The sequence below is a fragment of the Lissotriton vulgaris genome, chromosome 9, assembly GCF_964263255.1.
Source record: "Lissotriton vulgaris chromosome 9, aLisVul1.2, whole genome shotgun sequence".
In the NCBI taxonomy this organism is placed as follows: domain Eukaryota; kingdom Metazoa; phylum Chordata; class Amphibia; order Caudata; family Salamandridae; genus Lissotriton; species Lissotriton vulgaris.
The window spans coordinates 70,585,479-70,610,301 of NC_141697.1; the positions used below are offsets into that span (position 1 = coordinate 70,585,479).

Sequence of the window (24,823 nt, forward strand, 5' to 3'; positions counted from 1 at the left end):
CTCATTTCTCCTGGGCAAAGGCTGTGTCTATAGCTCTAGCACGCGGTGTGCCCGTTTTGAGCATCTGCCAGGCTGCTCCGTGGGCACCTATCCATACTTTCACTGATCAATACTGCATTGATTCGCAGGTCCTCAAGAAACGTTCTTTTGGCTGTTCAGCCTGCCCAGACTTACTGGTAGAAGTTCATTCTTTAGACCTTCTCCTGCAAGGAGGTGAGGAATCTGTGGAAAGAAGTATCAGAAGAATAAGTTACTTCTATCACTCTCTTTTCACGTTAATTACTCATTGCCTTCCTCCCCGTTATGAGTGGACATTCAGGAATTAATAACCTCCCCCGTTAGATTTTGCTTCCTGTCTGTTTCACGTCAGTTGTCTCATTCCTGTCTCGGTGTCCGAGTGTGTAGCAAAAAGGTGAACATTTTACATTAGCGTGCAGGGATGGTGGCTATAAACCGCTCTGTGCCCTTATGCCCTGAGTGGGACAGAGTTGCTGTGGGTGCCAGGGGTGCCACCTACCAATATGTTTATTTTAACAAAATGGGGTAACCCTGTGTCCCTCAGAACCTGGGTATATGCGATTGACAAAAAGTGGTTCTGTCGGGTATTGTGCAATCTCTTTGGGTTAGGCTGCAGACAGCTCTAAAACACAAACAAGCAAAACTCTCTGATATCCAAAGTTTTTATATATATTAAAAACAAAAACCAATGAACCAGTAAATTGGAATTACTTCATTCCACTATATTGTTATCAAACATAAGTGCAGTGACTGTAGTGAATCCAGTGACAAAAGTGAAATACGTAGTGACACTTATATACAAGGACGTTGAATCAATACACTTTACAAAAAAGGAGAAGGGGAAAGGGGGAAGGGTAGCACGATATGTTCTTTTATCGTTTTGTGGCCAGTTTCATCCTAGTAAAAGTTCCAAGGAAAGCAAGGAATTATTGTCCATATTCCTGGAATTATCTTGGCCAAAAGGAAAAGCGTCGACGTTTCGACCCTGGTTGCGCCCCAGTTGGTGGTCGCGGCGGGTCTTTATCAAGACAAAGGGGGGATGGGAAATGTTCAACAATTAATGTAATCCAGAAGGTAGCCCGTTGGTCAACCCTCAATATACAGACATCAGCGTCAGTGCTTCCGTGATGTGGAAAAGCGATCCAACCGTGAAAGCCAGAACCGAGCTCTCTGGGTGAAAACGCTCGTACTAAGCGGCTTGTCTCAGGGCGGTAAATGTACTCGTTTCCAGGCAACCTGGATTACATTAATTGTTGAACATTTCCCATCCCCCCTTTGTCTTGATAAAGACCCGCCGCGACCACCAACTGGGGCGCAACCAGGGTCGAAACGTCGACGCTTTTCCTTTTGGCCAAGATAATTCCAGGAATATGGACAATAATTCCTTGCTTTCCTTGGAACTTTTACTAGGATGAAACTGGCCACAAAACGATAAAAGAACATATCGTGCTACCCTTCCCCCTTTCCCCTTCTCCTTTTTTGTAAAGTGTATTGATTCAACGTCCTTGTATATAAGTGTCACTACGTATTTCACTTTTGTCACTGGATTCACTACAGTCACTGCACTTATGTTTGATAACAATATAGTGGAATGAAGTAATTCCAATTTACTGGTTCATTGGTTTTTGTTTTTAATATATATAAAAACTTTGGATATCAGAGAGTTTTGCTTGTTTGTGTTTTAGAGCTGTCTGCAGCCTAACCCAAAGAGATTGCACAATACCCGACAGAACCACTTTTTGTCAATCACCTACCGATATGTAGCAGCAGTGAAAGCTTTTCTGGATCCAGTCTGGCCCCTGGAGGGATTCAGAAGATGAGGAGCCTGCAGGTAGATAGAGTATCCACCTGAAAGAGCATTGCTGAAGATAGGTAACTTATGTGTTTTCAGCCATAAAGCCCAATACAAATGTGCCAAATTAGGCTTTTGGTACAATAAGGAAAAAACCTCCATCTAACATATAGAGAAAACAGCGATACATAACTTGTTTTACAGTGCCTTAACACCTCAAAACAGGTGTTACTCTTGCCCAGTTTATTCATTGTGAATTTGCCAATCTCTGGGGGATGCAAGGCCAAGCTTGAGTCTGCCTCGCTGGTTTCAAATGTATACCCTGCAGGTCACCGCAGATGGCAGCAGCAAGGGTTTAACCAAGCAGGGCATCTCCAAGCTTTACCATACAGATAGGAGTAAGACGCAGGTTTAATTGGTGCTGGACTCTGTTGCTGAAGGAATATCTGGGAAAGTCTGTTACCCTGACAGTGGTACTTTTTAAGATCTGGCTTTACAGCTCAGCTGTCCTCAGACAATTATGCGAGCTTCACTAGAGAGAGGCTGTGACTCCACCCACATTGTGGGAGCCAAGAGTACATGTTTGATTGGGCAGAAGTTGTGTGCTTCCACAAAAAAAGTGCTTGCCCTGTACACAGCTGTGACCATTTTGTTTTTTAATCCAGCTGCCTGAGCTTGAACTTTAAGGGGCTTACCCATGAGAATGTACTGCTATTCATGTCTTGGATAACTAGATAAATTATGTTTTTTTTTTCTCTGGGAGCAGCACAGATGAGATGAGGGCAATCATTAACTTACATGGATCTTTAGGTCTGGCTTAACGGTGCAGCCGTTTTATCCTACACCTGCATTATTCTACGTTTCTTTGTTTCCACACAAATACATCTCTATTCTCGTGCTATTTACAGGTAATGCTTCACTTTATCGTACAACATTCCTTTGAAGCCTGAGCTATTGGCTTTGCCAGTGCCTGTTTAATTTGTTGAATTGTTCTTTCTTTGGAGTGAGGACATTGGCATTTAGATGCCTGCAATGTATGGGCAGAGAACAGATGTGTTAACATAATTAAGCGTGGTTTTAGAGATGATAGTAATAAGTGTGTGTATGTGTATATATATATATATATATCGCCACACGCTCCCAAACAATGTTGTCCGGAAAGAAACGGCCAGCACTCCGATGTCGTGATCTTTCAATTATTTTATTTCCAAACCCCCCAGCACCCCCGACAGACGCGTTTCGCTAAAAAAAAATATATATATATATATATATATATATTGAGATCGTGGGGCCATGATGATTTGTTCTAAAGTGGTTAAATGTATTTTGCTACAGAGTTACTATAACCCCCCCCCTCCCCCCCCTCTCCTCCCCCCCCCCCCCCCCCCAGTGACTCCCTGGCGTCTAATCTCACTGCGCTCCCTGAACTGTGCGCATCACATACAGATCACTATAACATCTTATTTCGAAATACTTAACACAAGCGAAATATCCTAGGCAGAGAGTCAAGGAACAAACAGGTTCTCACCTTAGAAAACCCAAGATACCATAAACAAAAACCTCTGAGCTTATCCTCCTCTGGGGCTGTGCCAGGAACAGGGTGTACCATTCTCTCAAGAACTGCCATTCTCAAACAGTGCTAAAGCAGTGTCCCAGCACTGGTTAAGCATTTCCCCCGGCACTGGTTTAGCAGTCCCCCGGCACTGGTTTAGCAGTCTCCCGGCACTGGTTTAGCAGTCCCCCGGCACTGGTGTAGCATTCCCCCGGCACTGGTGTAGCATTCCCCCGGCACTGGTGTAGCATTCCCCCGGCACTGGTGTAGCATTCCCCCGGCACTGGTGTAGCATTCCCCCGGCACTGGTGTAGCATTCCCCCGGCACTGGTTTAGCATTCCCCCGGCACTGGTTTAGCATTCCCCCGGCACTGGTTTAGCATTCCCCCGGCACTGGTTTAGCATTCCCCCGGCACTGGTTTAGCATTCCCCCGGCACTGGTTTAGCATTTCCCCCCACACTGGTTTAGCATTCCCCCCAGCACTTGTGTAGCATTCCCCCGGCACTTGTGTAGCATTCCCCCGGCACTTGTGTAGCATTTCCCCAGCACTTGTGTAGCATTTCCCCGGCACTTGTGTAGCATTCCCCCGGCACTTGTGTAGCATTCCCCCGGCACTGGTTTAGCATTCCCCGGCACTGGTTTAGCATTTCCCCCGGCACTGGTTTAGCATTTCCCCCGGCACTGGTTTAGCATTTCCCCCGGCACTGGTTTAGCATTTCCCCCGGCACTGGTTTAGCATTTCCCCCGGCACTGGTTTAGCATTTCCCCCGGCACTGGTTTAGCATTTCTCCCGGCACTGGTTTAGCATTTCCCCCGGCACTGGTGTAGCATTTCCCCCGGCACTGGTGTAGCATTCCCCCGGCACTGGTTTAGCATTTCCCCCCACACTGGTTTAGCATTTCCCCCCGCACTGGTTTAGCATTTCCCCCCGCACTGGTTTAGCATTTCCCCCCGCACTGGTTTAGCATTTCCCCCCGCACTGGTTTAGCATTTCCCCCCGCACTGGTTTAGCATTTCCCCCCGCACTGGTTTAGCATTTCCCCCCGCACTGGTTTAGCATTTCCCCCCGCACTGGTTTAGCATTCCCCCAGTGCTGGTTTAGCATTCCCCCGGCGCTGGTTTAGCATTCCCCCGGCGCTGGTTTAGCATTCCCCCGGCGCTGGTTTAGCATTCCCCCGGCACTGGTGTAGCATTCCCCCGGCACTGGTGTAGCATTCCCCCGGCACTGGTGTAGCATTCCCCCGGCACTGGTTTAGCAGTCCCCCGGCACTGGTTTAGCAGTCCCCCGGCACTGGTGTAGCATTCCCCCGGCACTGGTGTAGCATTCCCCCGGCACTGGTGTAGCATTCCCCCGGCACTGGTGTAGCATTCCCCCGGCACTGGTGTAGCATTCCCCCGGCACTGGTGTAGCATTCCCCCGGCACTGGTTTAGCATTCCCCCGGCACTGGTTTAGCATTCCCCCGGCACTGGTTTAGCATTCCCCCGGCACTGGTTTAGCATTCCCCCGGCACTGGTTTAGCATTCCCCCGGCACTGGTTTAGCATTCCCCCGGCACTGGTTTAGCATTCCCCCGGCACTGGTTTAGCATTCCCCCGGCACTGGTTTAGCATTTCCCCGGCACTGGTTTAGCATTCCCCCGGCACTGGTTTAGCATTTCCCCGGCACTGGTTTAGCATTTCCCCCCACACTGGTTTAGCATTCCCCCCAGCACTTGTGTAGCATTCCCCCGGCACTTGTGTAGCATTCCCCCGGCACTTGTGTAGCATTCCCCCGGCACTTGTGTAGCATTTCCCCGGCACTTGTGTAGCATTTCCCCAGCACTTGTGTAGCATTTCCCCGGCACTTGTGTAGCATTCCCCCGGCACTTGTGTAGCATTCCCCCGGCACTGGTTTAGCATTCCCCGGCACTGGTTTAGCATTTCCCCCGGCACTGGTTTAGCATTTCCCCCGGCACTGGTTTAGCATTTCCCCCGGCACTGGTTTAGCATTTCCCCCGGCACTGGTTTAGCATTTCCCCCGGCACTGGTTTAGCATTTCCCCCGGCACTGGTGTAGCATTTCCCCCGGCACTGGTGTAGCATTCCCCCGGCACTGGTTTAGCATTTCCCCCCACACTGGTTTAGCATTTCCCCCCGCACTGGTTTAGCATTTCCCCCCGCACTGGTTTAGCATTTCCCCCCGCACTGGTTTAGCATTTCCCCCCGCACTGGTTTAGCATTTCCCCCCGCACTGGTTTAGCATTTCCCCCCGCACTGGTTTAGCATTTCCCCCCGCACTGGTTTAGCATTTCCCCCCGCACTGGTTTAGCATTTCCCCCCGCACTGGTTTAGCATTCCCCCGGCGCTGGTTTAGCATTCCCCCGGCGCTGGTTTAGCATTCCCCCGGCGCTGGTTTAGCATTCCCCCGGCGCTGGTTTAGCATTCCCCCGGCGCTGGTTTAGCATTCCCCCGGCGCTGGTTTAGCATTCCCCCGGCGCTGGTTTAGCATTCCCCCGGCGCTGGTTTAGCATTCCCCCGGCGCTGGTTTAGCATTCCCCCGGCACCAGTTTGACCCTCGCCCTTCACCTGTTTGGCACTCTCCCTGCACCTGTTTGGCACTCTCCCTGCACCTGTTTGGCACTCTCCCTGCACCTGTTTGGCACTCTCCCTGCACCTGTTTGGCACTCTCCCTGCACCTGTTTGGCACTCTCCCTGCACCTGTTTGGCACTCTCCCTGCACCTGTTTGGCACTCTCCCTGCACCTGTTTGGCACTCTCCCTGCACCTGTTTGGCACTCTCCCTGCACCTGTTTGGCACTCTCCCTGCACCTGTTTGGCACTCTCCCTGCACCTGTTTGGCACTCTCCCTGCACCTGTTTGGCACTCTCCCTGCACCTGTTTGGCACTCTCCCTGCACCTGTTTGGCACTCTCCCTGCACCTGTTCGGCACTCTCCCGGCGCCTGTTTAGCATTTCGCCATCCAGGTAAAAATGTACGTCTTGTGCTTCCTTTAAGAATGAGGTGAAGGTATTCACTAAAGATTTCATTAGACTCCATTGGTACCCGCCCTGCCCCCGTCTAGAGCAAGCTCCATCTGTCAAAGTCTAACCAGATCGAGAACACGGCAGCTGAGGTGAAAAGCCCTGTCCTACCCTGGCCGCCAAGTTATCCATGATTTAAAGCTACTGAGGCCTACGTGTACTGAACATGGACATAGTGTTCTGAGATGGCCAGAGGGGTGTTCGGTGCTATATAAAGCCGCACACAGGCGAGACCATGCCACCTCAAGTCAGAAACCCTGTCAGTGCCGGGAGCCCTGGGGGAGCAGGGAGCGCACCAGCAGATTATGGCAGGCGTGAGGACTAGTCCACGCATGCGCACTCAACCCGTCTGGACAGAGCCGGTCTCAGTCTACCTTATTTAAAGGTTTTATATAGCGCTGGCTAGACCCGGAGGTATCAGAGTGCTTTACATGAGCATCCGATCCTAGTTACAAGTTACATCGTTACAAAGGTTACACAGTTATTAGAGCATGGCAACATAGTTACTTGTAAGGTCGAGATAAACAATAAGCACAAATACATAAGGGGAAAAGCAGGTAATGGGAAAGATTCAAGGGAGGGGGAAGGAGCTTGGGAAGTAGACAGGTAATGAAGGAGGGAAAGAGGAGGGGAGGGTGAAGGACACCGCATGAACATAGGAGGGGAAGGACGACAGGGACACAACCCGGTAGATGAGTCAAAGCAACGTCCAAAGTCCAGTAAGCAGTGATCCCAGGGAAGTGGTATCACTTCCCTGTCTCTGTTGCGGGAGGCTCCCTTTACGCAGTGGACTCTCTCAGAGGGGTCTCTGAGACTCCAAGGCCTACGTACTGGATCCTTCCCCAAAAAGGGGAGAGGGAGTGCTTACCATACCTCAGCTGTGAGTGGCTCCCTTGGCACAGTGGACTCTCTCAGCGGGTTCGCTGAGATTCCAGAGTATAAATATTGGATCTTTCCCCAACAAGGGGAGAAGGAGTGCTTAGTCAAAGGGCACAATGGACAGGGGGCTAGGCAGACTAGCAGGCAAGGTGAGAGGGGATAGGAGCTAGGGAGGTAGACGAAGAGAGAAAGAGTACTAAATTGGAACAAATATAATTAAGGAGTAATTATATAGCGCTGGCTAGACCCAAAGGAATCAGAGCGCTTTACATGAGGAACAATAATGTTGCAATTTACATCAGTTAAAAGTTACATAAGTATCAAAAAAAGCATTTAAAGAACATAGGGGACAAGGTGAATGGAGCAATGAAGGGTAAGGGGTTAGGGTGAAGGGGTAGGAGGAAGATAGGAGAAAATCTGCCCAAGGTCCGGCTGGGTAGGTGACGGCAGGTGGGGGGGAGGGGGAGGTGGAAGTAAACACAACGTGTAGGGGACCACTATGGAAGCCATCATTGGGGTCAGGCAGGGGACTGTACTGTACACTGGTGGCCATCCTAAGGTCAGGCAGTTAACCTCTTCAGCGCAGCGCAAATTTTTGTGCTGTGCTGAAGGTTCTATTGAGCGGGTGGGGCCATGATGGAGTAGTTCCTTCATTAGCACAGCCCAACCGGCGCTCATGACGGAACCACTCCGTCATGAGCATCAAAGGGGTTAAAGTCAATATCCAGGACAGCGGCCGCCAAAGAATAACAAATCCAGCGTGCACACACCATCACATGCACAGACATGCACAAGCACACACAAATGCACACAGACACACTCACACAAGCACATATACAGAAAAATCAAAAACACAAGCACACATAAAATCCCATGCTCTTATACAAAAACACCCAAATACATGCTCACGCAAACACCATCACATGCACACACGCGCACAAGCACACACAAATGCGCTCACACCCTCATACACGCAGACACGCACACAAACACACATACAATCACATGCTCCAGAACAAATATACCCAAGCACGTACACACAAATACTTGCACACACACACACCATCACACGCACAGACATGCAGAAACACACACAAATGTGCCCACACACTCTCATATGTGAACAGAGGGCACACACAAACAAGCATACAGAAACATCCACACGCACAAGCACACATACAAACCCATGCTCTAATACAAAAACACTGAAATACATGCACACATCATCGCACGCAGACATAAGCACACATACAGAAACATCTGCGCGCTCAAACACAAGCACACACAGAATCACATGCTCTAATACAAAAACACCCAAATACATGTCCACACCATCACACGCACAGACATGCACAAGCACACACAAATGTGAACATAGTCTTTCATACACGCACATGCTCACACACACGTGCGTCCGCACACACCCCCTCATACATGCACAGATGCGCACACCAACTTCAGTTCAGTGCTACCTCTCATCAGTGTGTCACTTTTCTCTCTCTCCTGCTAGGTACACACTTCACATACTCACAGGCACCGGCCCTGACCACTATGTCCCTTCCGAGACAGGTGCGTGACACTCAAGCCTTGTACTTATGCTGTCTCCTTACAACTGTGGTTGACCGGTTTCTAAGCACCCCATTTCTAACTGATGGCGAAACCGAGGCGCGGTGCAGTGAACTAATTCGCCCAAGGTCACACAGTGTGTGACCAAGTAGCGTGGCAGGCACTGCGTTGCAGCCCGGATCTCCTGGTTCCACAACGTAACTTTAAAAAAAAAAAAAATGTTCGACCTTGGCTGCCAGCTGTAATGCCAGTCGTCATCCTGTGTTCGGGCGCCTGCCCAAATTCCTGGCCGTTCATCCGCACTCAATGATATATAAATTGTGGACAGAGGCCGGGAAACGCCAGTGGTGTGCTTAACTATGGAAGTGCAGGGAGAAGCCGCTTCATTAGACTTTTCCTCGTGTTCATTTAAGATTATTCTAATTCTGGGCCGTCATTTTCGATCCCACATAGGGGACGGAGCTTACATGCGACCCTTGCTCAAGGCTCTGGAATGTTCTACGCCCACATCTTGTTGCCTTCTCTAACAGATGCCCCCTGGAAACTCTTCAGGAAATGCAATCTGTGGAAAACCTGGTTCTGCCCAACATGTGTTCACCTTGTGGCACACCCTGTTCTGTTTTTGGCTTAGTGCCACGAGGCCTCTGGGTCTGCAAGTGTTCACTAAAGCTATAACTTCTGCTGACATCCCTATGTACCTCAGGTGGTAAACTGCGGCATTATTAAGTAGTGTCTGTGTTTAAGAGGTGCTGCCCGGGTCCTTCAGTAAACCAAAGCTCCGTTTAGAAGTCAAGCGGAGAGGTATCAGTTCGAGATGGATTCTAGAAAAGAAATCCACCAATCAGAACAAGGTGTTTTTGATCTGTCATTGAACACGAGTAATTCATTATGCTATTGGATCCACAGTGACAGGTCTGTAAATGTATAGAATGCAACGATGGCTCTGCACCATGATTTCCAAGTTGTGCATACTAGCAGGCTAGAAAGTTATGAAAACCAATGAAAATCCTGACAAAAAAGGTGTTTTTGATGGATAAACGGTCACATCTGCACGTGGTTGAAAGCCACCTGTCTCAAGCTCAACACTGACAAGACAGAAGTAGTGATCTTCAGCAAGAGCACCTCACCGCGGGACTCCAACTGGTGGATAGCCGAACTCGGACCCACACCCAGAACCCACGCCAGGAACCTCGGAATAATCATGGACAGAAAACTGGACATGACTGCACACGCCAACACGGTCACTGCAGCCTGCTTCCACACCAGGAAGATGCTGAGGAAGATCTTCAAACGACTCTGAAGCAACGCTAGAAAAACTGTCACTCGCACCCAGCAAGTTGGACAATGAGAACACCCTCTACGCCGGGATCACCAAACCACTCACTAGAAGAGTTCAAACCATACTGAACTTGGTAGCCAGACTCATCCTCAATCTCCCACACAACTATCACACCACACCTTATGGAACTACACTGGCTCCAGATACACAAACGCTCTCAATTCAAACTCCTGACGCACACACTCAAGGCACTACACAACTCAGGCTCTACCTACCGGAACAGTCACATCTCCTTCCACCAACCAGCCAGACACTTCCGCTCTGCAGGATTCCTACTTGCATACATCCCATGTATTAGAAGAACAAAATCAGGAGGCCAGGTGCTCACTTATATCGCTCCTAAAGCGTGGAAGTACCTCCCACTCCAAATCAGAGCCTCCTCCTGCTTGAATTCCGCAAGAAGCTGAAGACCTGTCTTTTCAAATAACCAACCTTCCATAGGCAGCACTAGGCATACACACCTGCTCAGTGCCAGGATAGCCTAGTGGGCACTTTACAAATATACATAACATGCACCTGATCGTAGTGTTCCAATGCGCCCAATCGAAGTACTTCCATGTCCCAGGACCCTGATTGAAGTATTCCCATGAGCCTGGAAACCACAGGATCTACGTTCTATTATAATATTGGGAAATGAACAGTATTTTTTGCCCACGATGAAGGTCAATTTGCTTTATACCCCCACACCCCATCTGGAGAGGATTGAAGCATTACATTTGGCTTTATTAAATGATCCACCCCAGGGCACTTCATATATAGTCCTGTTGGAACTATTACACTACACACAACTTCCGAGATGATGAGGACAACTTTTATCTGCAGCTCCTGGGTACCTCCAACATCTTTTTAACAGTTTAAGCATATGCAGATATCCTCATATTTAAGTATGAACATGAATATAGTCTCACATAAGGACATTAAATGACAGGACTGAAATTGTGTTTAAGATCCATTTTTGATTTGGACAAGAAGACAAGCAAAATGGTACATTATCAATTATTTCACCCATGAAAACTAAAAGAGAATTTGCCATTTTCACAACTCAATAGAATTAAAAGTAATATTTCCCAAACTGAGAATCTTGAAAAAAATAACAGGATGAAAAGATTCAACAATATGGATATGCATACGGTGTTTAATAAAAGCATGTAACTGGGTCGACAACGTGGACCGAAACTTGCTTTCAAAATATAAACCTAGGAAAAAACAAGATCGGTTCTAGTGACAAGTCTCACAACAAAGCAAGCGAATAGGAGAAATTATAAAGTAACATTGGAAACGCATTAAAACTGATGAAAATGTAAAACAAATCCTGCCCTCTGATTTCATAACTATTAGCAAGAATATCAAAGAAATAATTTCCACCAAAAGAGAATCCAAGGAAACACAAAGGTACCATACCTTCCACAACTGTACTAATTGTAGCAATATCATGAATGGCTCAATTGCCCACCATCCACGAACATCTGGAAATATAAAACTCAGATGAACCACTGCGTGCAACACCCTGTTTTGTACATATTTCTTAATATGCCCCTGATCTTTGGGGTAGGTGGGAAAAACTGAAGGGAAAATCTGATATCAGAGCACAAAAGTACAATTAGGAATAAAGTAAACCTGAAATCGGGTGTAGTAGTCCACTTCACCAAATAAGGACACAACCAGGCACAGGTACGTTTTCAAGTGCTAGAATTATTACAACAGATGTCATTTGATGTGGACAAATCTACTAGGTTCCCACAAAGAAAAATCGTTTGGATAAACCAAATGGGTATCGTAACACCAAGGGGCATGAATGACGAGATTGAACTTGGTTGCTTCCTGGAATAAAACTGACATAGGTCATATAGATGCTTTCCATTTAGCTAGGCACAAATGTGCTGGGAACTCAGTTGAAAAGCAGCTTATGCCTGAAAAGAACAACAGATTGGTAATCATGATATAATAAACATGACTAACATCTTATTTTTGGTTTAAAATCAAAACAATGCTTGGATTACACATTCACGGCGCCTAATAAACCACATTATACATGTTTCGGCATAAACAATGTAAGAATGTTGCTAACAATAGTCTTGATTTAAACTTGTCTTAATACCATCAAGGCACTGTTCCAAAATGATGACACCATTGTACAAATTGTGACTCAGTTGAATAACAAAAGAACACCTCTGGCTTAAGACTTATCACACCATGTACTGCCAATTGACTCCGAGTTCACTGAAGGAACCTAGTGCCTACGTTTTTGGTTATTTTAACTAACTTTCTATGCATGTACTTGAGCTGAGGATTCATGGTACATGCCACCCCTGGCATGGCAGAGGCATCTGAGTTTCTGCGTTGAACATCAGTGGTTGGCTGGCCTTTCTAGCACATTGCTTCTGTAGAAGTGATTATCGTGACTCAGGGTCACATTGAGTTGCCTTTGGTTTCGCCTATTGAACAAAAATACATGACCATCTTGAGTACTATTATAAAAATATGGATAAGAAAAAAAATTATTAATGTGTACAAGGTCGTACGAGGCATATGCCCTTTGGACCGTGAATTTAGGCAACATTTTTAGGTCTCGCCTAGATTATGGGGGTAATGCTGGTTCCCTTGTGCCCTGGTGCGTGGGCGGTGGGCTCCTATCAAATTAAATTACTCTGCTAAGTTCCTAGCATGGTGAGAAGTACAGTAAACTAACCAACAATGATAAAGCAACCACATAATTCATAGAGGTTTTAAAACATTTAATAAAGACTAAGTTAAAACTTAAAGCACTTAAAACATTTAATGTAATCTGAGGTAAGAAAATAGGACCAGACTACCTTCTTTTAAATAGAAGCTTTGTGTCCTTTCCTCGTGTTTACAGAGCCTCTTTTATAACTAATGACTGCAGAGCGGACTTCTGCAGAGCCGAACTGCTGTAGGCAGCGCATTTCTACCTTATAAGATCTAATATTAAGCAAATACACATCTATGGTTCCCCTTCTTGGATTTTCGTCATTTTGGTGTTATTTCATTTATTATAATATACTCTATTTTTATAACTTAGTTAGGAAGTTGATTGTGGTGTATTACTGTTTTGGTACTTCATAAATACTTTACACCTTACCTCTAAGTTAAGCTTTTCTGCTCTGTACAATAGCTTCCAGGGGTTGAGCTCAGGAAAACTCAGCATGATCCCGTGGAGTTCAGCGAATAGGTGGAATTCGGCACATCTCGCTGCTCGTGCTGATTTTTATTGCCAGGAGCTCCTTCCACGCTAAAAAATACACGCAAATGGCACCATGCTGCGTTCAGAGGGCGCTGCTTCCCGAGCTGATTTTGCTGTCACTCGAGTAGATTTTCTACTTGAGTTGCAGCTTTCTAAGGGTGAACAGTCTCGATCGCCCGACTGACTGCGTTGAGGAAATCTTTCCGCGTGTCCTCCTAGCGACCGAAAACCATGCTAGAAGACGCATAACTTGGAGTGGCCAAAATTCCTCCGGCAGAGCAGAGATTACCGTCCACCCCTAGTATTCTTATGGCCCTGATTGCAGAATTCACATGTGCCTGATTTCAGTATTCCAGTGCACCTGTTTCCAGTTGTCCAATAAGCCTGATTTCAGTATTCTAATGTGTGTGATTTTAGTATTCTATTGACCGTACATCAGGATGCCTTTGAACCTGACTGCAGCAGTCACACGGCCCTTAGTGCAGTACTCCCATTCACTTCTTGACAGGCAGTATTTACATAGGACTGATTCAGTATTCAAAGGCCATGATTTCATTATTCTAGTGATACCTGTTGCAGTGTATGCTTGTTCTGATTTCAGTATTCCTATGACCGCGAGGCACTTGGTCCTGTTCTAATACCTGTATTCCTTTTAAATTTATTAAGTTTTCCTGATTTCAGCATTCCCATGAACTTGATTTCAGTTTTCCAAAGGTATTATTTTAACATGTATGTGAACTTGATTGCAATGTTCTCATGATCCTGATTACAGAATTTCCATGGATTGGATTACAGTTCGGTGTATTCCTTGAACATCCATAAGTGCCTTTTTTTCCCAGTCTAGAGATCTCCACAACCCAATATTGATAAATTCCTAAAAGCCCGATTCCATTTCTTCCCTTATCAAGTGTTCCCAGGGCTCATAATTTCTCTTACTTCCATTCCATGTGGTTCAAGACACCTGATTTCGGTCTTCTGTCTCTTTGCAGTTCCCTGCTACGCTACGGAGGTAACCTGTCTCTGCAGAGCGCCATGAGTGTCCGCTTCAACAGTAGCGGCACCCAGCTGCTGGCCCTGCGGCGGCGCCTACCGCCGGTGCTCTACGACATCCACTCCCGGCTGCCAGTGTTCCAGTTTGACAACCAGGGTTACTTCAACTCTTGCACCATGAAGAGCTGCTGTTTTGCAGGGGACCGCGACCAGGTAAGGAGCCTTGACACACAAAAAGAGCTTTTGACAGATACTGCATGGCCAACCTTGCCATGCAACCAAGGGACCTCTAGGGTTTATTTATCAGGGACCGTTTGAGTGTTCACATGTCATGAGACAAGCAGTCATCAAACCCACCTAAGCTTCCGACGGTCAGCTAGAAGGTTTTGGCTGCAGGATGGTGAGTTTATTTCGACCTTTACTATAGGCTGCAAGTTCCAATATTTTCTGTCCCATAGTATGAGGAAACTGAGCTTTTCTAAGTCATTCTTTTACATTTATAAGGCATGCTTTATAAGACAGAGTGTTGGATTGATGCAAGCCACATCATCTTGTACTCCCCCTGGTGTCTAGTTTTCAGAAACGTCTGGGGTTGGTAGATTTCTCTTGGTGCCTGCTGACTCCGGGACCAAAATAGCAGCATCCACCTTTTGAACCTGCAAGGAAATTGGATATTACAGGCATAGTTTTGACTTTTGTGGAACATTCTGATTAAGAAAGTGAGAACCACACGAGCCATACCAATCTGAATTCCCCTGGGTCTCCAAATTTCAGAAAAGCCCAGGGTTGATAGGGTCCTGTGGGTGTCTGCTGAACCTTGGCCAGAACACGGAAGCCCTCCCCCATAGACCGTGAGAGGAATGTTGGTGTTTTTAGGCATATAAATGTTTGCAAAGCATTCTAGGTAAGAAAACCTAGTTAAACCATGCAAGCCCCACTCGTCCAGACACGCCCGAATGTCTAGCTTTCAGAAACGTCTATAGAGTTGTTAGGTTTTTGTGGGGCAAGCTCACCCCAGGCCCAAACACCACTGGTACTCACTTCCTCAAAATTACAAAATTTCAAAGGAAAAATTATGTTTCGACAGTGCCTTATGGGGCCCTTCCTGTTGCAGGCAATAAACCCATCCAGAAGTAAGATACCTTTTTAAGGGAGAATTGTGGGAATGCTAGGAGGTTGAACTTCTGTTGATCCCCCCAGAGCTTTTCCTATCAGAAATATGAGGAAAATATTTGATTTTGGCCAATGTTTGGTGTTTGCAGGGCGGTCTGGGTAAGAATAAGTATTTGGATCCATGTGGGCAAGCTCCCTGGACGCATGTGGGTGTCTACTTTGCAAAAATGTCTGAGCTTTGTTGGTTTCCCTGGGTGAAAAGACAACCTCGGGGCTAAATTTGGCAGCTACCTAAATGCCCAGAATGAATGAATGAATGTCAAAGGAAAAATCATGATATTTCCACTTTGAATTGGGTGGCCTTTCCTGTTGGAACACGTGAAGTACCGCTTTTTATCGGGAGAAGTGTGGATATGCCGAACAGTATAGTAAATAATGAATTAGGGAGGGTAGCTGCACTCTATTAAATGAATTTTTAAAGCGTTTATTCGGTATGTGTGCTGTGCTGGTATGTAGCCTGCAAACTATAAAGTATTAAGTGTATTTGGCCTGGTTATGAACCAGGACACCAGTACGCACTACTCAATTCAATTTGAACGTTAGTACATTTGTTTAATTTTCACAGAAGATCAACATAAATCATCATTACATTCATATTCATGTTTCATTTGTTATGAAGCAAATGCTTTGTCAACATATAAAATGCTATCTTTATGCATAATCCATACAGTTCAATATCAATACATTTCATCTACACCCAATGCATTTCGGGGCGCGAGCCCCTTCGTCAGGGGTCTGTATGTAAAGAAAAGAAAAGAAAGGAATCTTATTACTATTGATGCACCAATGCATAGGGAAATAGATCTCTGTGCTGTGTATATTTCTTACCGCAGGTAGAGCAGAATAAAATGTAGGTTGCAATAAACCGGTTGGATATTGAAATAGCCTAGACGAAAAAGGGGAGTAGAATCTAAGTTTGGACACATGCGGTTGATTAGGTAGGTATATTATACAAAAGTCCTCTATAAGGAATGTCATGTTACCTGTGTGCTTGACTGTATAAGGTCTGTAAATAGAAATAAAGAGAGGGGAGGGGGTTCGAAGGGGTGGAGGAAGAGGTTTATTTTGTTATTACTCGGGAAACATAAGCTAATCTAGCTTTGTGTTGCAATACATAATATCGGTGCTCACCTTATTTATGTTGACTTTAAATCAGGAGCCTATATGGAAATGCAAAAGTTTTCGTCAGTTGTGCAAAAAGCTAATATGTGTTTAATTGTGGCTCCATAACTTTAATGTTGGAGTTTACCTGTGAGTCACATTCACCATGACGCTAATATTTAATATCCGCGATAGTAACAACTCGTCAAAATCTGAATTAAGCGGGAGTCCGTTTTCGATAGCTGCACAGATAGCGATCATTACATTAAAAGAAGGACTAAGCGTTTGTATCCTGACACTCGGAAAAACGCCGCGACGGGTCTGCAGAGCATTCTGCTCCGGTAAGGACTGCTCATAACTATTCGCATCGTTTTTTTTACTAAACTCACCACACGCTGGCCAGCGTTCTAAGAGATATCGTTTTTTTGGCAGGTTAACCCATACTTTGAGCACTTGCTGAGTCCGACGCCCACCATGCAGGACTCACAGGTAAACTCCAACATTAAAGTTATGGAGCCACAATTAAACACATATTAGCTTTTACACAACTGACGAAAACTTTTGCATTTCCATATAGGCTCCTGATTTAAAGTCAACATAAATAAGGTGAGCACCGATATTATGTATTGCAACACAAAGCTAGATTAGCTTATGTTTCCCGAGTAATAACAAAATAAACCTCTTCCTCCACCCCTTCGAACCCCCTCCCCTCTCTTTATTTCTATTTACAGACCTTATACAGTCAAGCACACAGGTAACATGACATTCCTTATAGAGGACTTTTGTATAATATACCTACCTAATCAACCGCATGTGTCCAAACTTAGATTCTACTCCCCTTTTTCGTCTAGGCTATTTCAATATCCAACCGGTTTATTGCAACCTACATTTTATTCTGCTCTACCTGCGGTAAGAAATATACACAGCACAGAGATCTATTTCCCTATGCATTGGTGCATCAATAGTAATAAGATTCCTTTCTTTTCTTTTCTTTTCTTTACATACAGACCCCTGACGAAGGGGCTCGCGCCCCGAAATGCATTGGGTGTAGATGAAATGTATTGATATTGAACTGTATGGATTATGCATAAAGATAGCATTTTATATGTTGACAAAGCATTTGCTTCATAACAAATGAAACATGAATATGAATGTAATGATGATTTATGTTGATCTTCTGTGAAAATTAAACAAATGTACTAACGTTCAAATTGAATTGAGTAGTGCGTACTGGTGTCCTGGTTCATAACCAGGCCAAATACACTTTATGCCGAACAGTATGACATTTGTTATTATTTATTGCATTTCCATATTTTTTGTAAAACTCTCTCAAAATTACCTGTTATTATCGGGAACCCTGATTTTGTGGTGGTACGAATAACCCGTATTCCTAAACACAAATTCTTGGGCACACATAAAAAATGCATAGCTTTCTTACATACCCATTTTTTATTCATTGGCTTTTACTTTCTGAATGTATGCATTGTCAAAACACAATGAAAAATCATTCAGCTGTAGCTTGTTTGATGGTTGCGGGTTTTGCACATTTTTGGTTATCAACTCACACTATAGGCGGATTTACAAAGGTAAACTTACACTTCTATCTAAGTTTACAATTGTTTGCTATTCACAAAGGTATTTTACCAGTAGTATCTTTACAACGACGGAGTCTCCGCACATAAAAAGATAGGACTGTCCCAGTGGTAAAGCTACCACTAGAAAAATACCTTTTAAATAGTAGACAATCATAAACTTCAACAAAAGTGTTAGTTTACCTTTGTGAATCAGGCCGTATGTATCTCTGTGTCCGAAGCTGAAAGATGTAACGGCATATTACTTTTGCAATTAACCTTTACTACAAAAGATTAGAGATGACTACATTGTCAAATATTTTTTAAAAATTGCTATGTACTTTTTAATTATTTTAACAATTCACTTCTTTTGTAAAATCAAGAGCGGTCTGCACAGATGACGCCTTGCTGAATCCAGAAATGTTGTCCACTTTGCTTCCCAGTTTCACCCATGGGTTTCACACCTCTTTCTCCTACAGTCAACAACTAAGTAGAAACTCCATATATAGGAAATGTTAGCCACCACCTACTTCTGAAAGCTGGGAAGAAGGTGAGCATAGCCCTGGAAACCTTTTCTTGATGGCATCATAAGATAGAAAACCATGCGATTACTTGAACAGCACCTTATCCCATTCCCCCCCCCCCCCCCCCCCCACAAAAAAGTGCAATCAATACACAACCCCTGAACACCTATACAATCTCCAACATGTGGGCACAAAGAATGCTAATTTAGCCCAGAGATCTTTTTTGGGAAAAAAAGAGTTATAAAGCCTTAAGTGCAAACTGCATCAAATATAAGAAAATAAAGGGCTCTGCCCTCTGGGGTGTGATGGTGCTGGGAGGAGCCTCAGCACTAAAGGAGTTCAACCAAAGAGCCCACTTTCAAGCCCCGGCGATTTTGGGGTTCTAAGTTTTTCTCACAAGCCTCTTTTTCATTCATAAATCAGAGCTCCATTTGGATTAGGAGTAGAAAAAAAGCCTAGGGTCGTGTTTCCCAAAACCTGTTAAAGCCCCTCTCTGCAAGCCATGCAACTGTCTAAACACTGTGTATGTATCATCTAACTCTAAGCGCCAGGATACCCGAAGGGTGACAGTCATTGCGCTATATAAAAGCACCAATACATACATACATACATACTAAAATACTGATTTCAGAAGGGGGTTGTAAGTTTCACACTGACTTTCTGTGACTAATCTTTAATTTTGCAATGCAATCTATGTATTAAAGAGGTCGTATTGCAAAATCTCCAGTCGCATGACTTGCTTAATGGATACTAATTAGACAGCTCAATATTTATTTATTTATTTACGAGTTATATATAGAGCTAGCTAGACCCGAAGGTGTCAGAGCACTTTATAGCTACATGCGAGTGTTCAAGGGGGTCAAACCGTCTGAGAGGGAAAAAAAGACAATACGGCGTTAAGGTGGTAGAAGGTGAGGGTTTGCGGGGTCAAACAGAGAGGAAAAAAAACAATACAGCAATCAGGTCATAGAATAGTCAAACAGTACATAACAATACAGCATTGGAGTAGTGGTGATGGCGCCTAATTGGAGAATGAAAAGGATCAGGTGACAGCACACTCTGTGTGACTGGCTACAAATGTAGGGACCGTGACATACACAGTCATGCATTTACATTCCTAAGTATGACACTTTTTTCCATAGCAATTCATGATGTCCTTAAAGGAACAGGTGCTGTTTCAAAAACAAAAAGGTTCAATTTTTGGAATACACTGGAAGGAGTATCCAGTGGTTCCAGCAACCTCTGCCTGACCCCCTCCCACCAACCCCCAAAGTCACCAGACAGGATACAAAGTGTAGCAAGTGTCACAAAGGGGCACCTTCCACTTCATGTATCAGTTAATCAACTGCTGAAATTCAAGTAATGTAAACAAGTGGCTAAGGTAGTATGTTTACCCCAAAAAGTAGGGATTGTTCCTCAAAAATCAGGATTTACGTCAACGTTTTTTCCAAAGCTCTGCTTACCATTGTTGACTAATAAGGCTTATTGTAAGGTAATGCTAGCTTAGCTACATCCTCACGAACCCCTCTCCCCCGTCCACCCGCTCTTGCCTGATATCAGCATGAGAGGATGTACAGGGATGCCACATCCAGTGCTAAAAGGTGCACAACAGTAGTTCGGACCCTGGGGATGGAATTCAGTGGTTTAACAGTGCCCAGGCCAGTCAGCGCCATGCCTGGTTTGTTTGTTGATAATAAACCCTGATGATTATCCCATGGCGCGTACCGAGAGTCGTACGTCTAAAAAATGTATACGTGCACAAGAAGGTTAAGCGAAACTTGGATTAAAACGCATATTATTGTGCCATTTCAGCAGCTCCTCCTACCCGGAAGGAGACATCAAGGTGGTCGAGTAAGAGGTTGTCCCATGAGTGTGCGTGGTTGGTAGAGTCTGGGTTTATAGAGTGCCCTGTGTGGGAAATGCAAAAACAACAGTTGATGGACAGAATGCAGAACAATGTCTGTACAGAGATCTGGGCCTAAATCCATCGTTTTTTTTGCTCACCATGCCATTCCAGTTTGAACCCATCCAAATGCAAATCAGTCTTGACCCTGTGCCCCATGGGAACAGTCCAGCCCGAACTGCCAAGCTAGGTCCTCCCTGGACTGGAAACAAGCATCCTAGGACCGGTTTCGGACTTTAAGCCCTCTTCAGCCAGGATAGCTTGACTCCAGTGGCATGGCGAGCACGGGACTCACGTCTGAGCATACCTGTCCCACTCGGGGTGACAAATGCAAAAACAACAGTTGATGGACAGAATGCAGAACAGTGTCATACATTCACCACAGTACAGAGATCTGGGCCTAAATCCATCGTTTTTTTGCTCACCATGCCATTCCAGTTTGAACCCAGCCATATGCAAATCAGTCTTGACCCAAGTTTGTTGTTGTGCTGGAGGTGCTCAATCATATCATGGGAAGTTGTGGCAGGGCTTTAAAGGAGTTGGAGTTGGTAGAGGTAAGGACCCCTTGGTATTCCTACCATCTTCGGGTGATTGGGTAAGGGAGTATCCTGGCATGACTTGTGGTCTGAGGTCATTTCCGTTACTTCTTCTCTGCAGCACATGTGGAGACTCGAAATTCCACAGAATGCATGAATATCTTGCCTACAGTTCTCCTGTGCTTTGCCTTACTTTTTGAGTTGATTATAGGCAGGGGGCAGGTATCGTAATGTTATCAGTAGCTGCTAAAATTCTATTCCTAGGCAGATCTCAGGGTTAGCTGGTTATCCCGCCTTATCGTAGAATTGAGGCCATGAAACTAGTGTTCTGCCATATATGCTAACTTCCTCCTACAACACAAAATTCAAACGGTGTTTGTACATATCTCAAAGCTGTTCTGTGATGTTGATTGATCTGTTTCCAAGTTTAGATATCCGACCGCCTCTGCAACCGTGGCATCTTCGCACATTCTTCATTTAGATTTAACAACTCAAGCTGGATTTTTTAAATAGCTTTAATAGGCATATGCATTGGCAGCAGGAAAGACCTGGTGATATATTCCGTGCTTAAAAACACGGTCGGCCACTACAGATGTTCCTTTTCCACAGATAATTCAGACCAGAGAGGGTGGAGGTGTTGCGTGAAGGAAGGGCAGGCTGGTTTCAATCCAGAGGGAATGGAGGCAGGGCAGATTGGGAGTCAGACCAGAGGGGGTGGAGGCAGTGTGTGAAGGAAGGGCAGGCTGGTTTGAGACCAGAGGGGGTGGAGGCGGTGTGTGAAGGAAGGGCAGGCTGGTTTGAGACTGGAGGGGGTGGAGGCGGTGTGTGAAGGAACGGCAGGCTGGTTTGAGACCAGAGGGGGTGGAGGCGGTGTGTGAAGGAAGGGCAGGCTGGTTTGAGACCAGAGGGGGTGAAGACGGTGTGTGAAGGAAGGGCAGGCTGGTTTGAGACCAGAGGGGGTGGAGGCGGTGTGTGAAGGAAGGGCAGGCTGGTTTGAGACCAGAGGGGGTGGAGGCGGTGTGTGAAGGAAGGGCAGGCTGGTTTGAGACCAGAGGGGGTGGAGGCGGTGTGTGAAGGAAGAGCAGGCTGGTTTGAGACCAGAGGGGGTGGAGGCGGTGTATGAAGGAAGGGCAGGCTGCTTTGAGACCAGAGGGGGTGGAGGCAGTGTGTGAAGGTAGGGCAGGCTGGTTTGAGACCAGAGGGGGTGGAGGCGGTGTGTGAAGGAAGGGCAGGCTGGTTTGAGACTAGAGGGGGTGGAGGCGGTGTGTGAAAGAAGGGCAGGCTGGCTTGAGACCGGAGGGGGTGGAGGCGGTGTGTGAAGGAATGGCAGGCCGGTTTGAGACCAGAGGGGTAAAGGTGGTGTGTGAAGGAAGGGCAGGCTGGTTTGAGACCGGAGGGGGTGGAGGCGGTGTGTGAAGGAAGGGCAGGCTAGTTTGAGACCAGAGGGGTGGAGGCGCTGTGTGAAGGAAGAGAGGGTGGGAGTCGTCTTCTGTTCTGTGTTGCCCAGGTTTAGCGTTTTTTTGCAGTTGACAAACGTGCATCTCGGGTCCAGCAGGGTTTGGCCTTCGGTACTCTCTGCCAACAGGCTGTATATTTTTGGGATATTCTGTAGGGACTTCTGATTCCGAGGAAGTCTTTGACGGACTTCAGTTTTCTAAGTCCCTAGTAAGTCGTTTTGCTAGACAGTGAGGGAAGGGGGCGGCCAGGTCTTTAACACTCTATTTCTCAGATGATTGTGGTTCTTCTTTGCGTGCACTACAGGCTCCTTTTCTTTGGCCAGTCGTCTTTTTCTGATCTCATTCTAAGTTCCCATGTACTTTAATAAATATACAGGTTGAGTCCTGTAGTGCTTATCCTCTATATGATTTCACCAGGTGCCATCTCAATGGCATCTTTTATACAATGCGCCTCACATGTTTGTATGAGACATAGCCGCCTCTTGGAAGTCTTTTACAGGCGGCGTGAGGCCGGAATCCTCAGCTAGCCTGGCTATAAGCATAACAGAAGTGTGGCAGCTGTGCTCGATGACCATGCTATCTGCATAAGAAGAACACCCCTGCACCAGACTCTGGTACTCACTAGGCTGCATCTGGAGCCCACCTTTGCGGCATCCCAACCATTTCTGGCTGCAGAGGAGCTGTCTGCCCCTTTCCGCATCCTGAGAAGAAGAGAGCATTGATACAGACGAGGACTCCTCTGCCTCTGACCTTGAACAATTGTCTCTATGTCCTACCTGGCGTGCCCATTCCGTGATGTCAAAACCACAGAAGCCTTCAGCTTGTTTCCACCTTGTAAGCCGTCATCTGGACCTTTTTCAAGACCGCGTCTTCTGCCCCGGTGAGGCTTTCACTTGTTAGGAAGTTATTTCTGATGGAACAGTCCATAGTTACCTGGTTGAGGCCACATCCAGGGCCACTCCAGCCAGAGCCTTCCATGTTGCGGTCTTAAGATGCTGCACAGAAGGCGCCCAAGGTCCAGCACTTTATCATCCGGGATGAAAGGACCCGCACATTCCACTGAGTGTAGCTACTGCTTTAAGTGAAACGAGAAGCCAAGCTCTTTCACCCATGTCAGTTTAGAGTAAGGAGGTAAAACATGGCACTCATGCTTGGTACCTGCCAACACATAGCCCATAACATGTGCGGCACCTTCAGCCTGTCCTGCTTTGCACTGGATGTACTTGGCACCCTGGGGTATGATGCATAAGTGCAGCAAGTCCCAGGTAGCAACGGTGAGTTCAGTTGGCTGAAAACCAGAATGGCCAAAGATTGCAAGCGTGACATGGAATTACCTGGCAGGAGTGTTGACTCCTCCCCTTACTCCATGTTGAGTAGAGGTCCGCTCCTGAAGGGGGATAAGGGGCCGGCACGTTAAATGGAGACCAGGCCAGAGAATAGAGGAGTTTTGTCCCAAAAGGGACAATAGGGCCGGAAGGAGCACCCCCGCCCCCTCAAGAGGTCCAAAAGGAGGGACCGAGCAAAATGGCGGCAAAACTTAGCGAAAGGTCCCAATCCGCCGGCCAATGGCTGGGCCAGGCAGGATTTGAAATTCCCCCGGTAGCATTTGAGCCCCATATAAGTAAACAAGGCCCTCTTGCCCAACCACTTGTTTTCTGCAGGCCAACACAGCAAAGCAAAAGACTAACCCTGGGAGTAGAACCACGCTACGCTCACAAAGCGTGCGTAGTTTTCGCAACTACGCGAATTGCACGTAGCACAGTGCAACAGTTCAAAAACGTGTAGCGTAGTTGGCATTTTTTGCTTGCTTACGGTCCTCAACGTAAAGTTGGCGACCGTGCGCGAGCAAAATAACATCCCAGCGAGACTTTTTCCTCATTCGCGATCAGCAACATCAAGTTACCGATCGCGAGCGTGAAAAACAAACCTCCCGGCGAGATTCTCAATGTGGAGGGGTCAGATTTCTCATTGCGAGTGTTCGCGTAACCTCGCGACCGCTGGCGATGATAAACTACCAGTCCGCCTTGAGAAAGCTGCAGCTAGAGTACAAATCTACTTCAGCTGCAGAAAACGACCGCTTGCACTGTGCAAGATGCGGTTTGCAATAGTGCGAACAAGCATCCAGCACTGTGCAATCAGTGTAAAAAGCATTTTCCCTTCCACAATACGCAGTTCGCGCAGCTTGCGAAGTGCACTTCGCG

General features: G+C 46.2%; 1 protein-coding gene across 1 annotated transcript in view; it reads left to right on the plus strand.

Moving 5' to 3' along the window:
- DCAF5 (DDB1 and CUL4 associated factor 5) overlaps nt 1–24,823 on the plus strand; it is a 334,903-nt gene that overhangs the window by 201,347 nt on the left and 108,733 nt on the right. Inside the window, exon 6 of the mRNA XM_086937046.1 lies at nt 14,357–14,570. Within this exon, the coding sequence (XP_086793172.1) occupies nt 14,357–14,570 (214 nt within the window). The remainder of the gene's footprint in view (nt 1–14,356; nt 14,571–24,823) is intronic.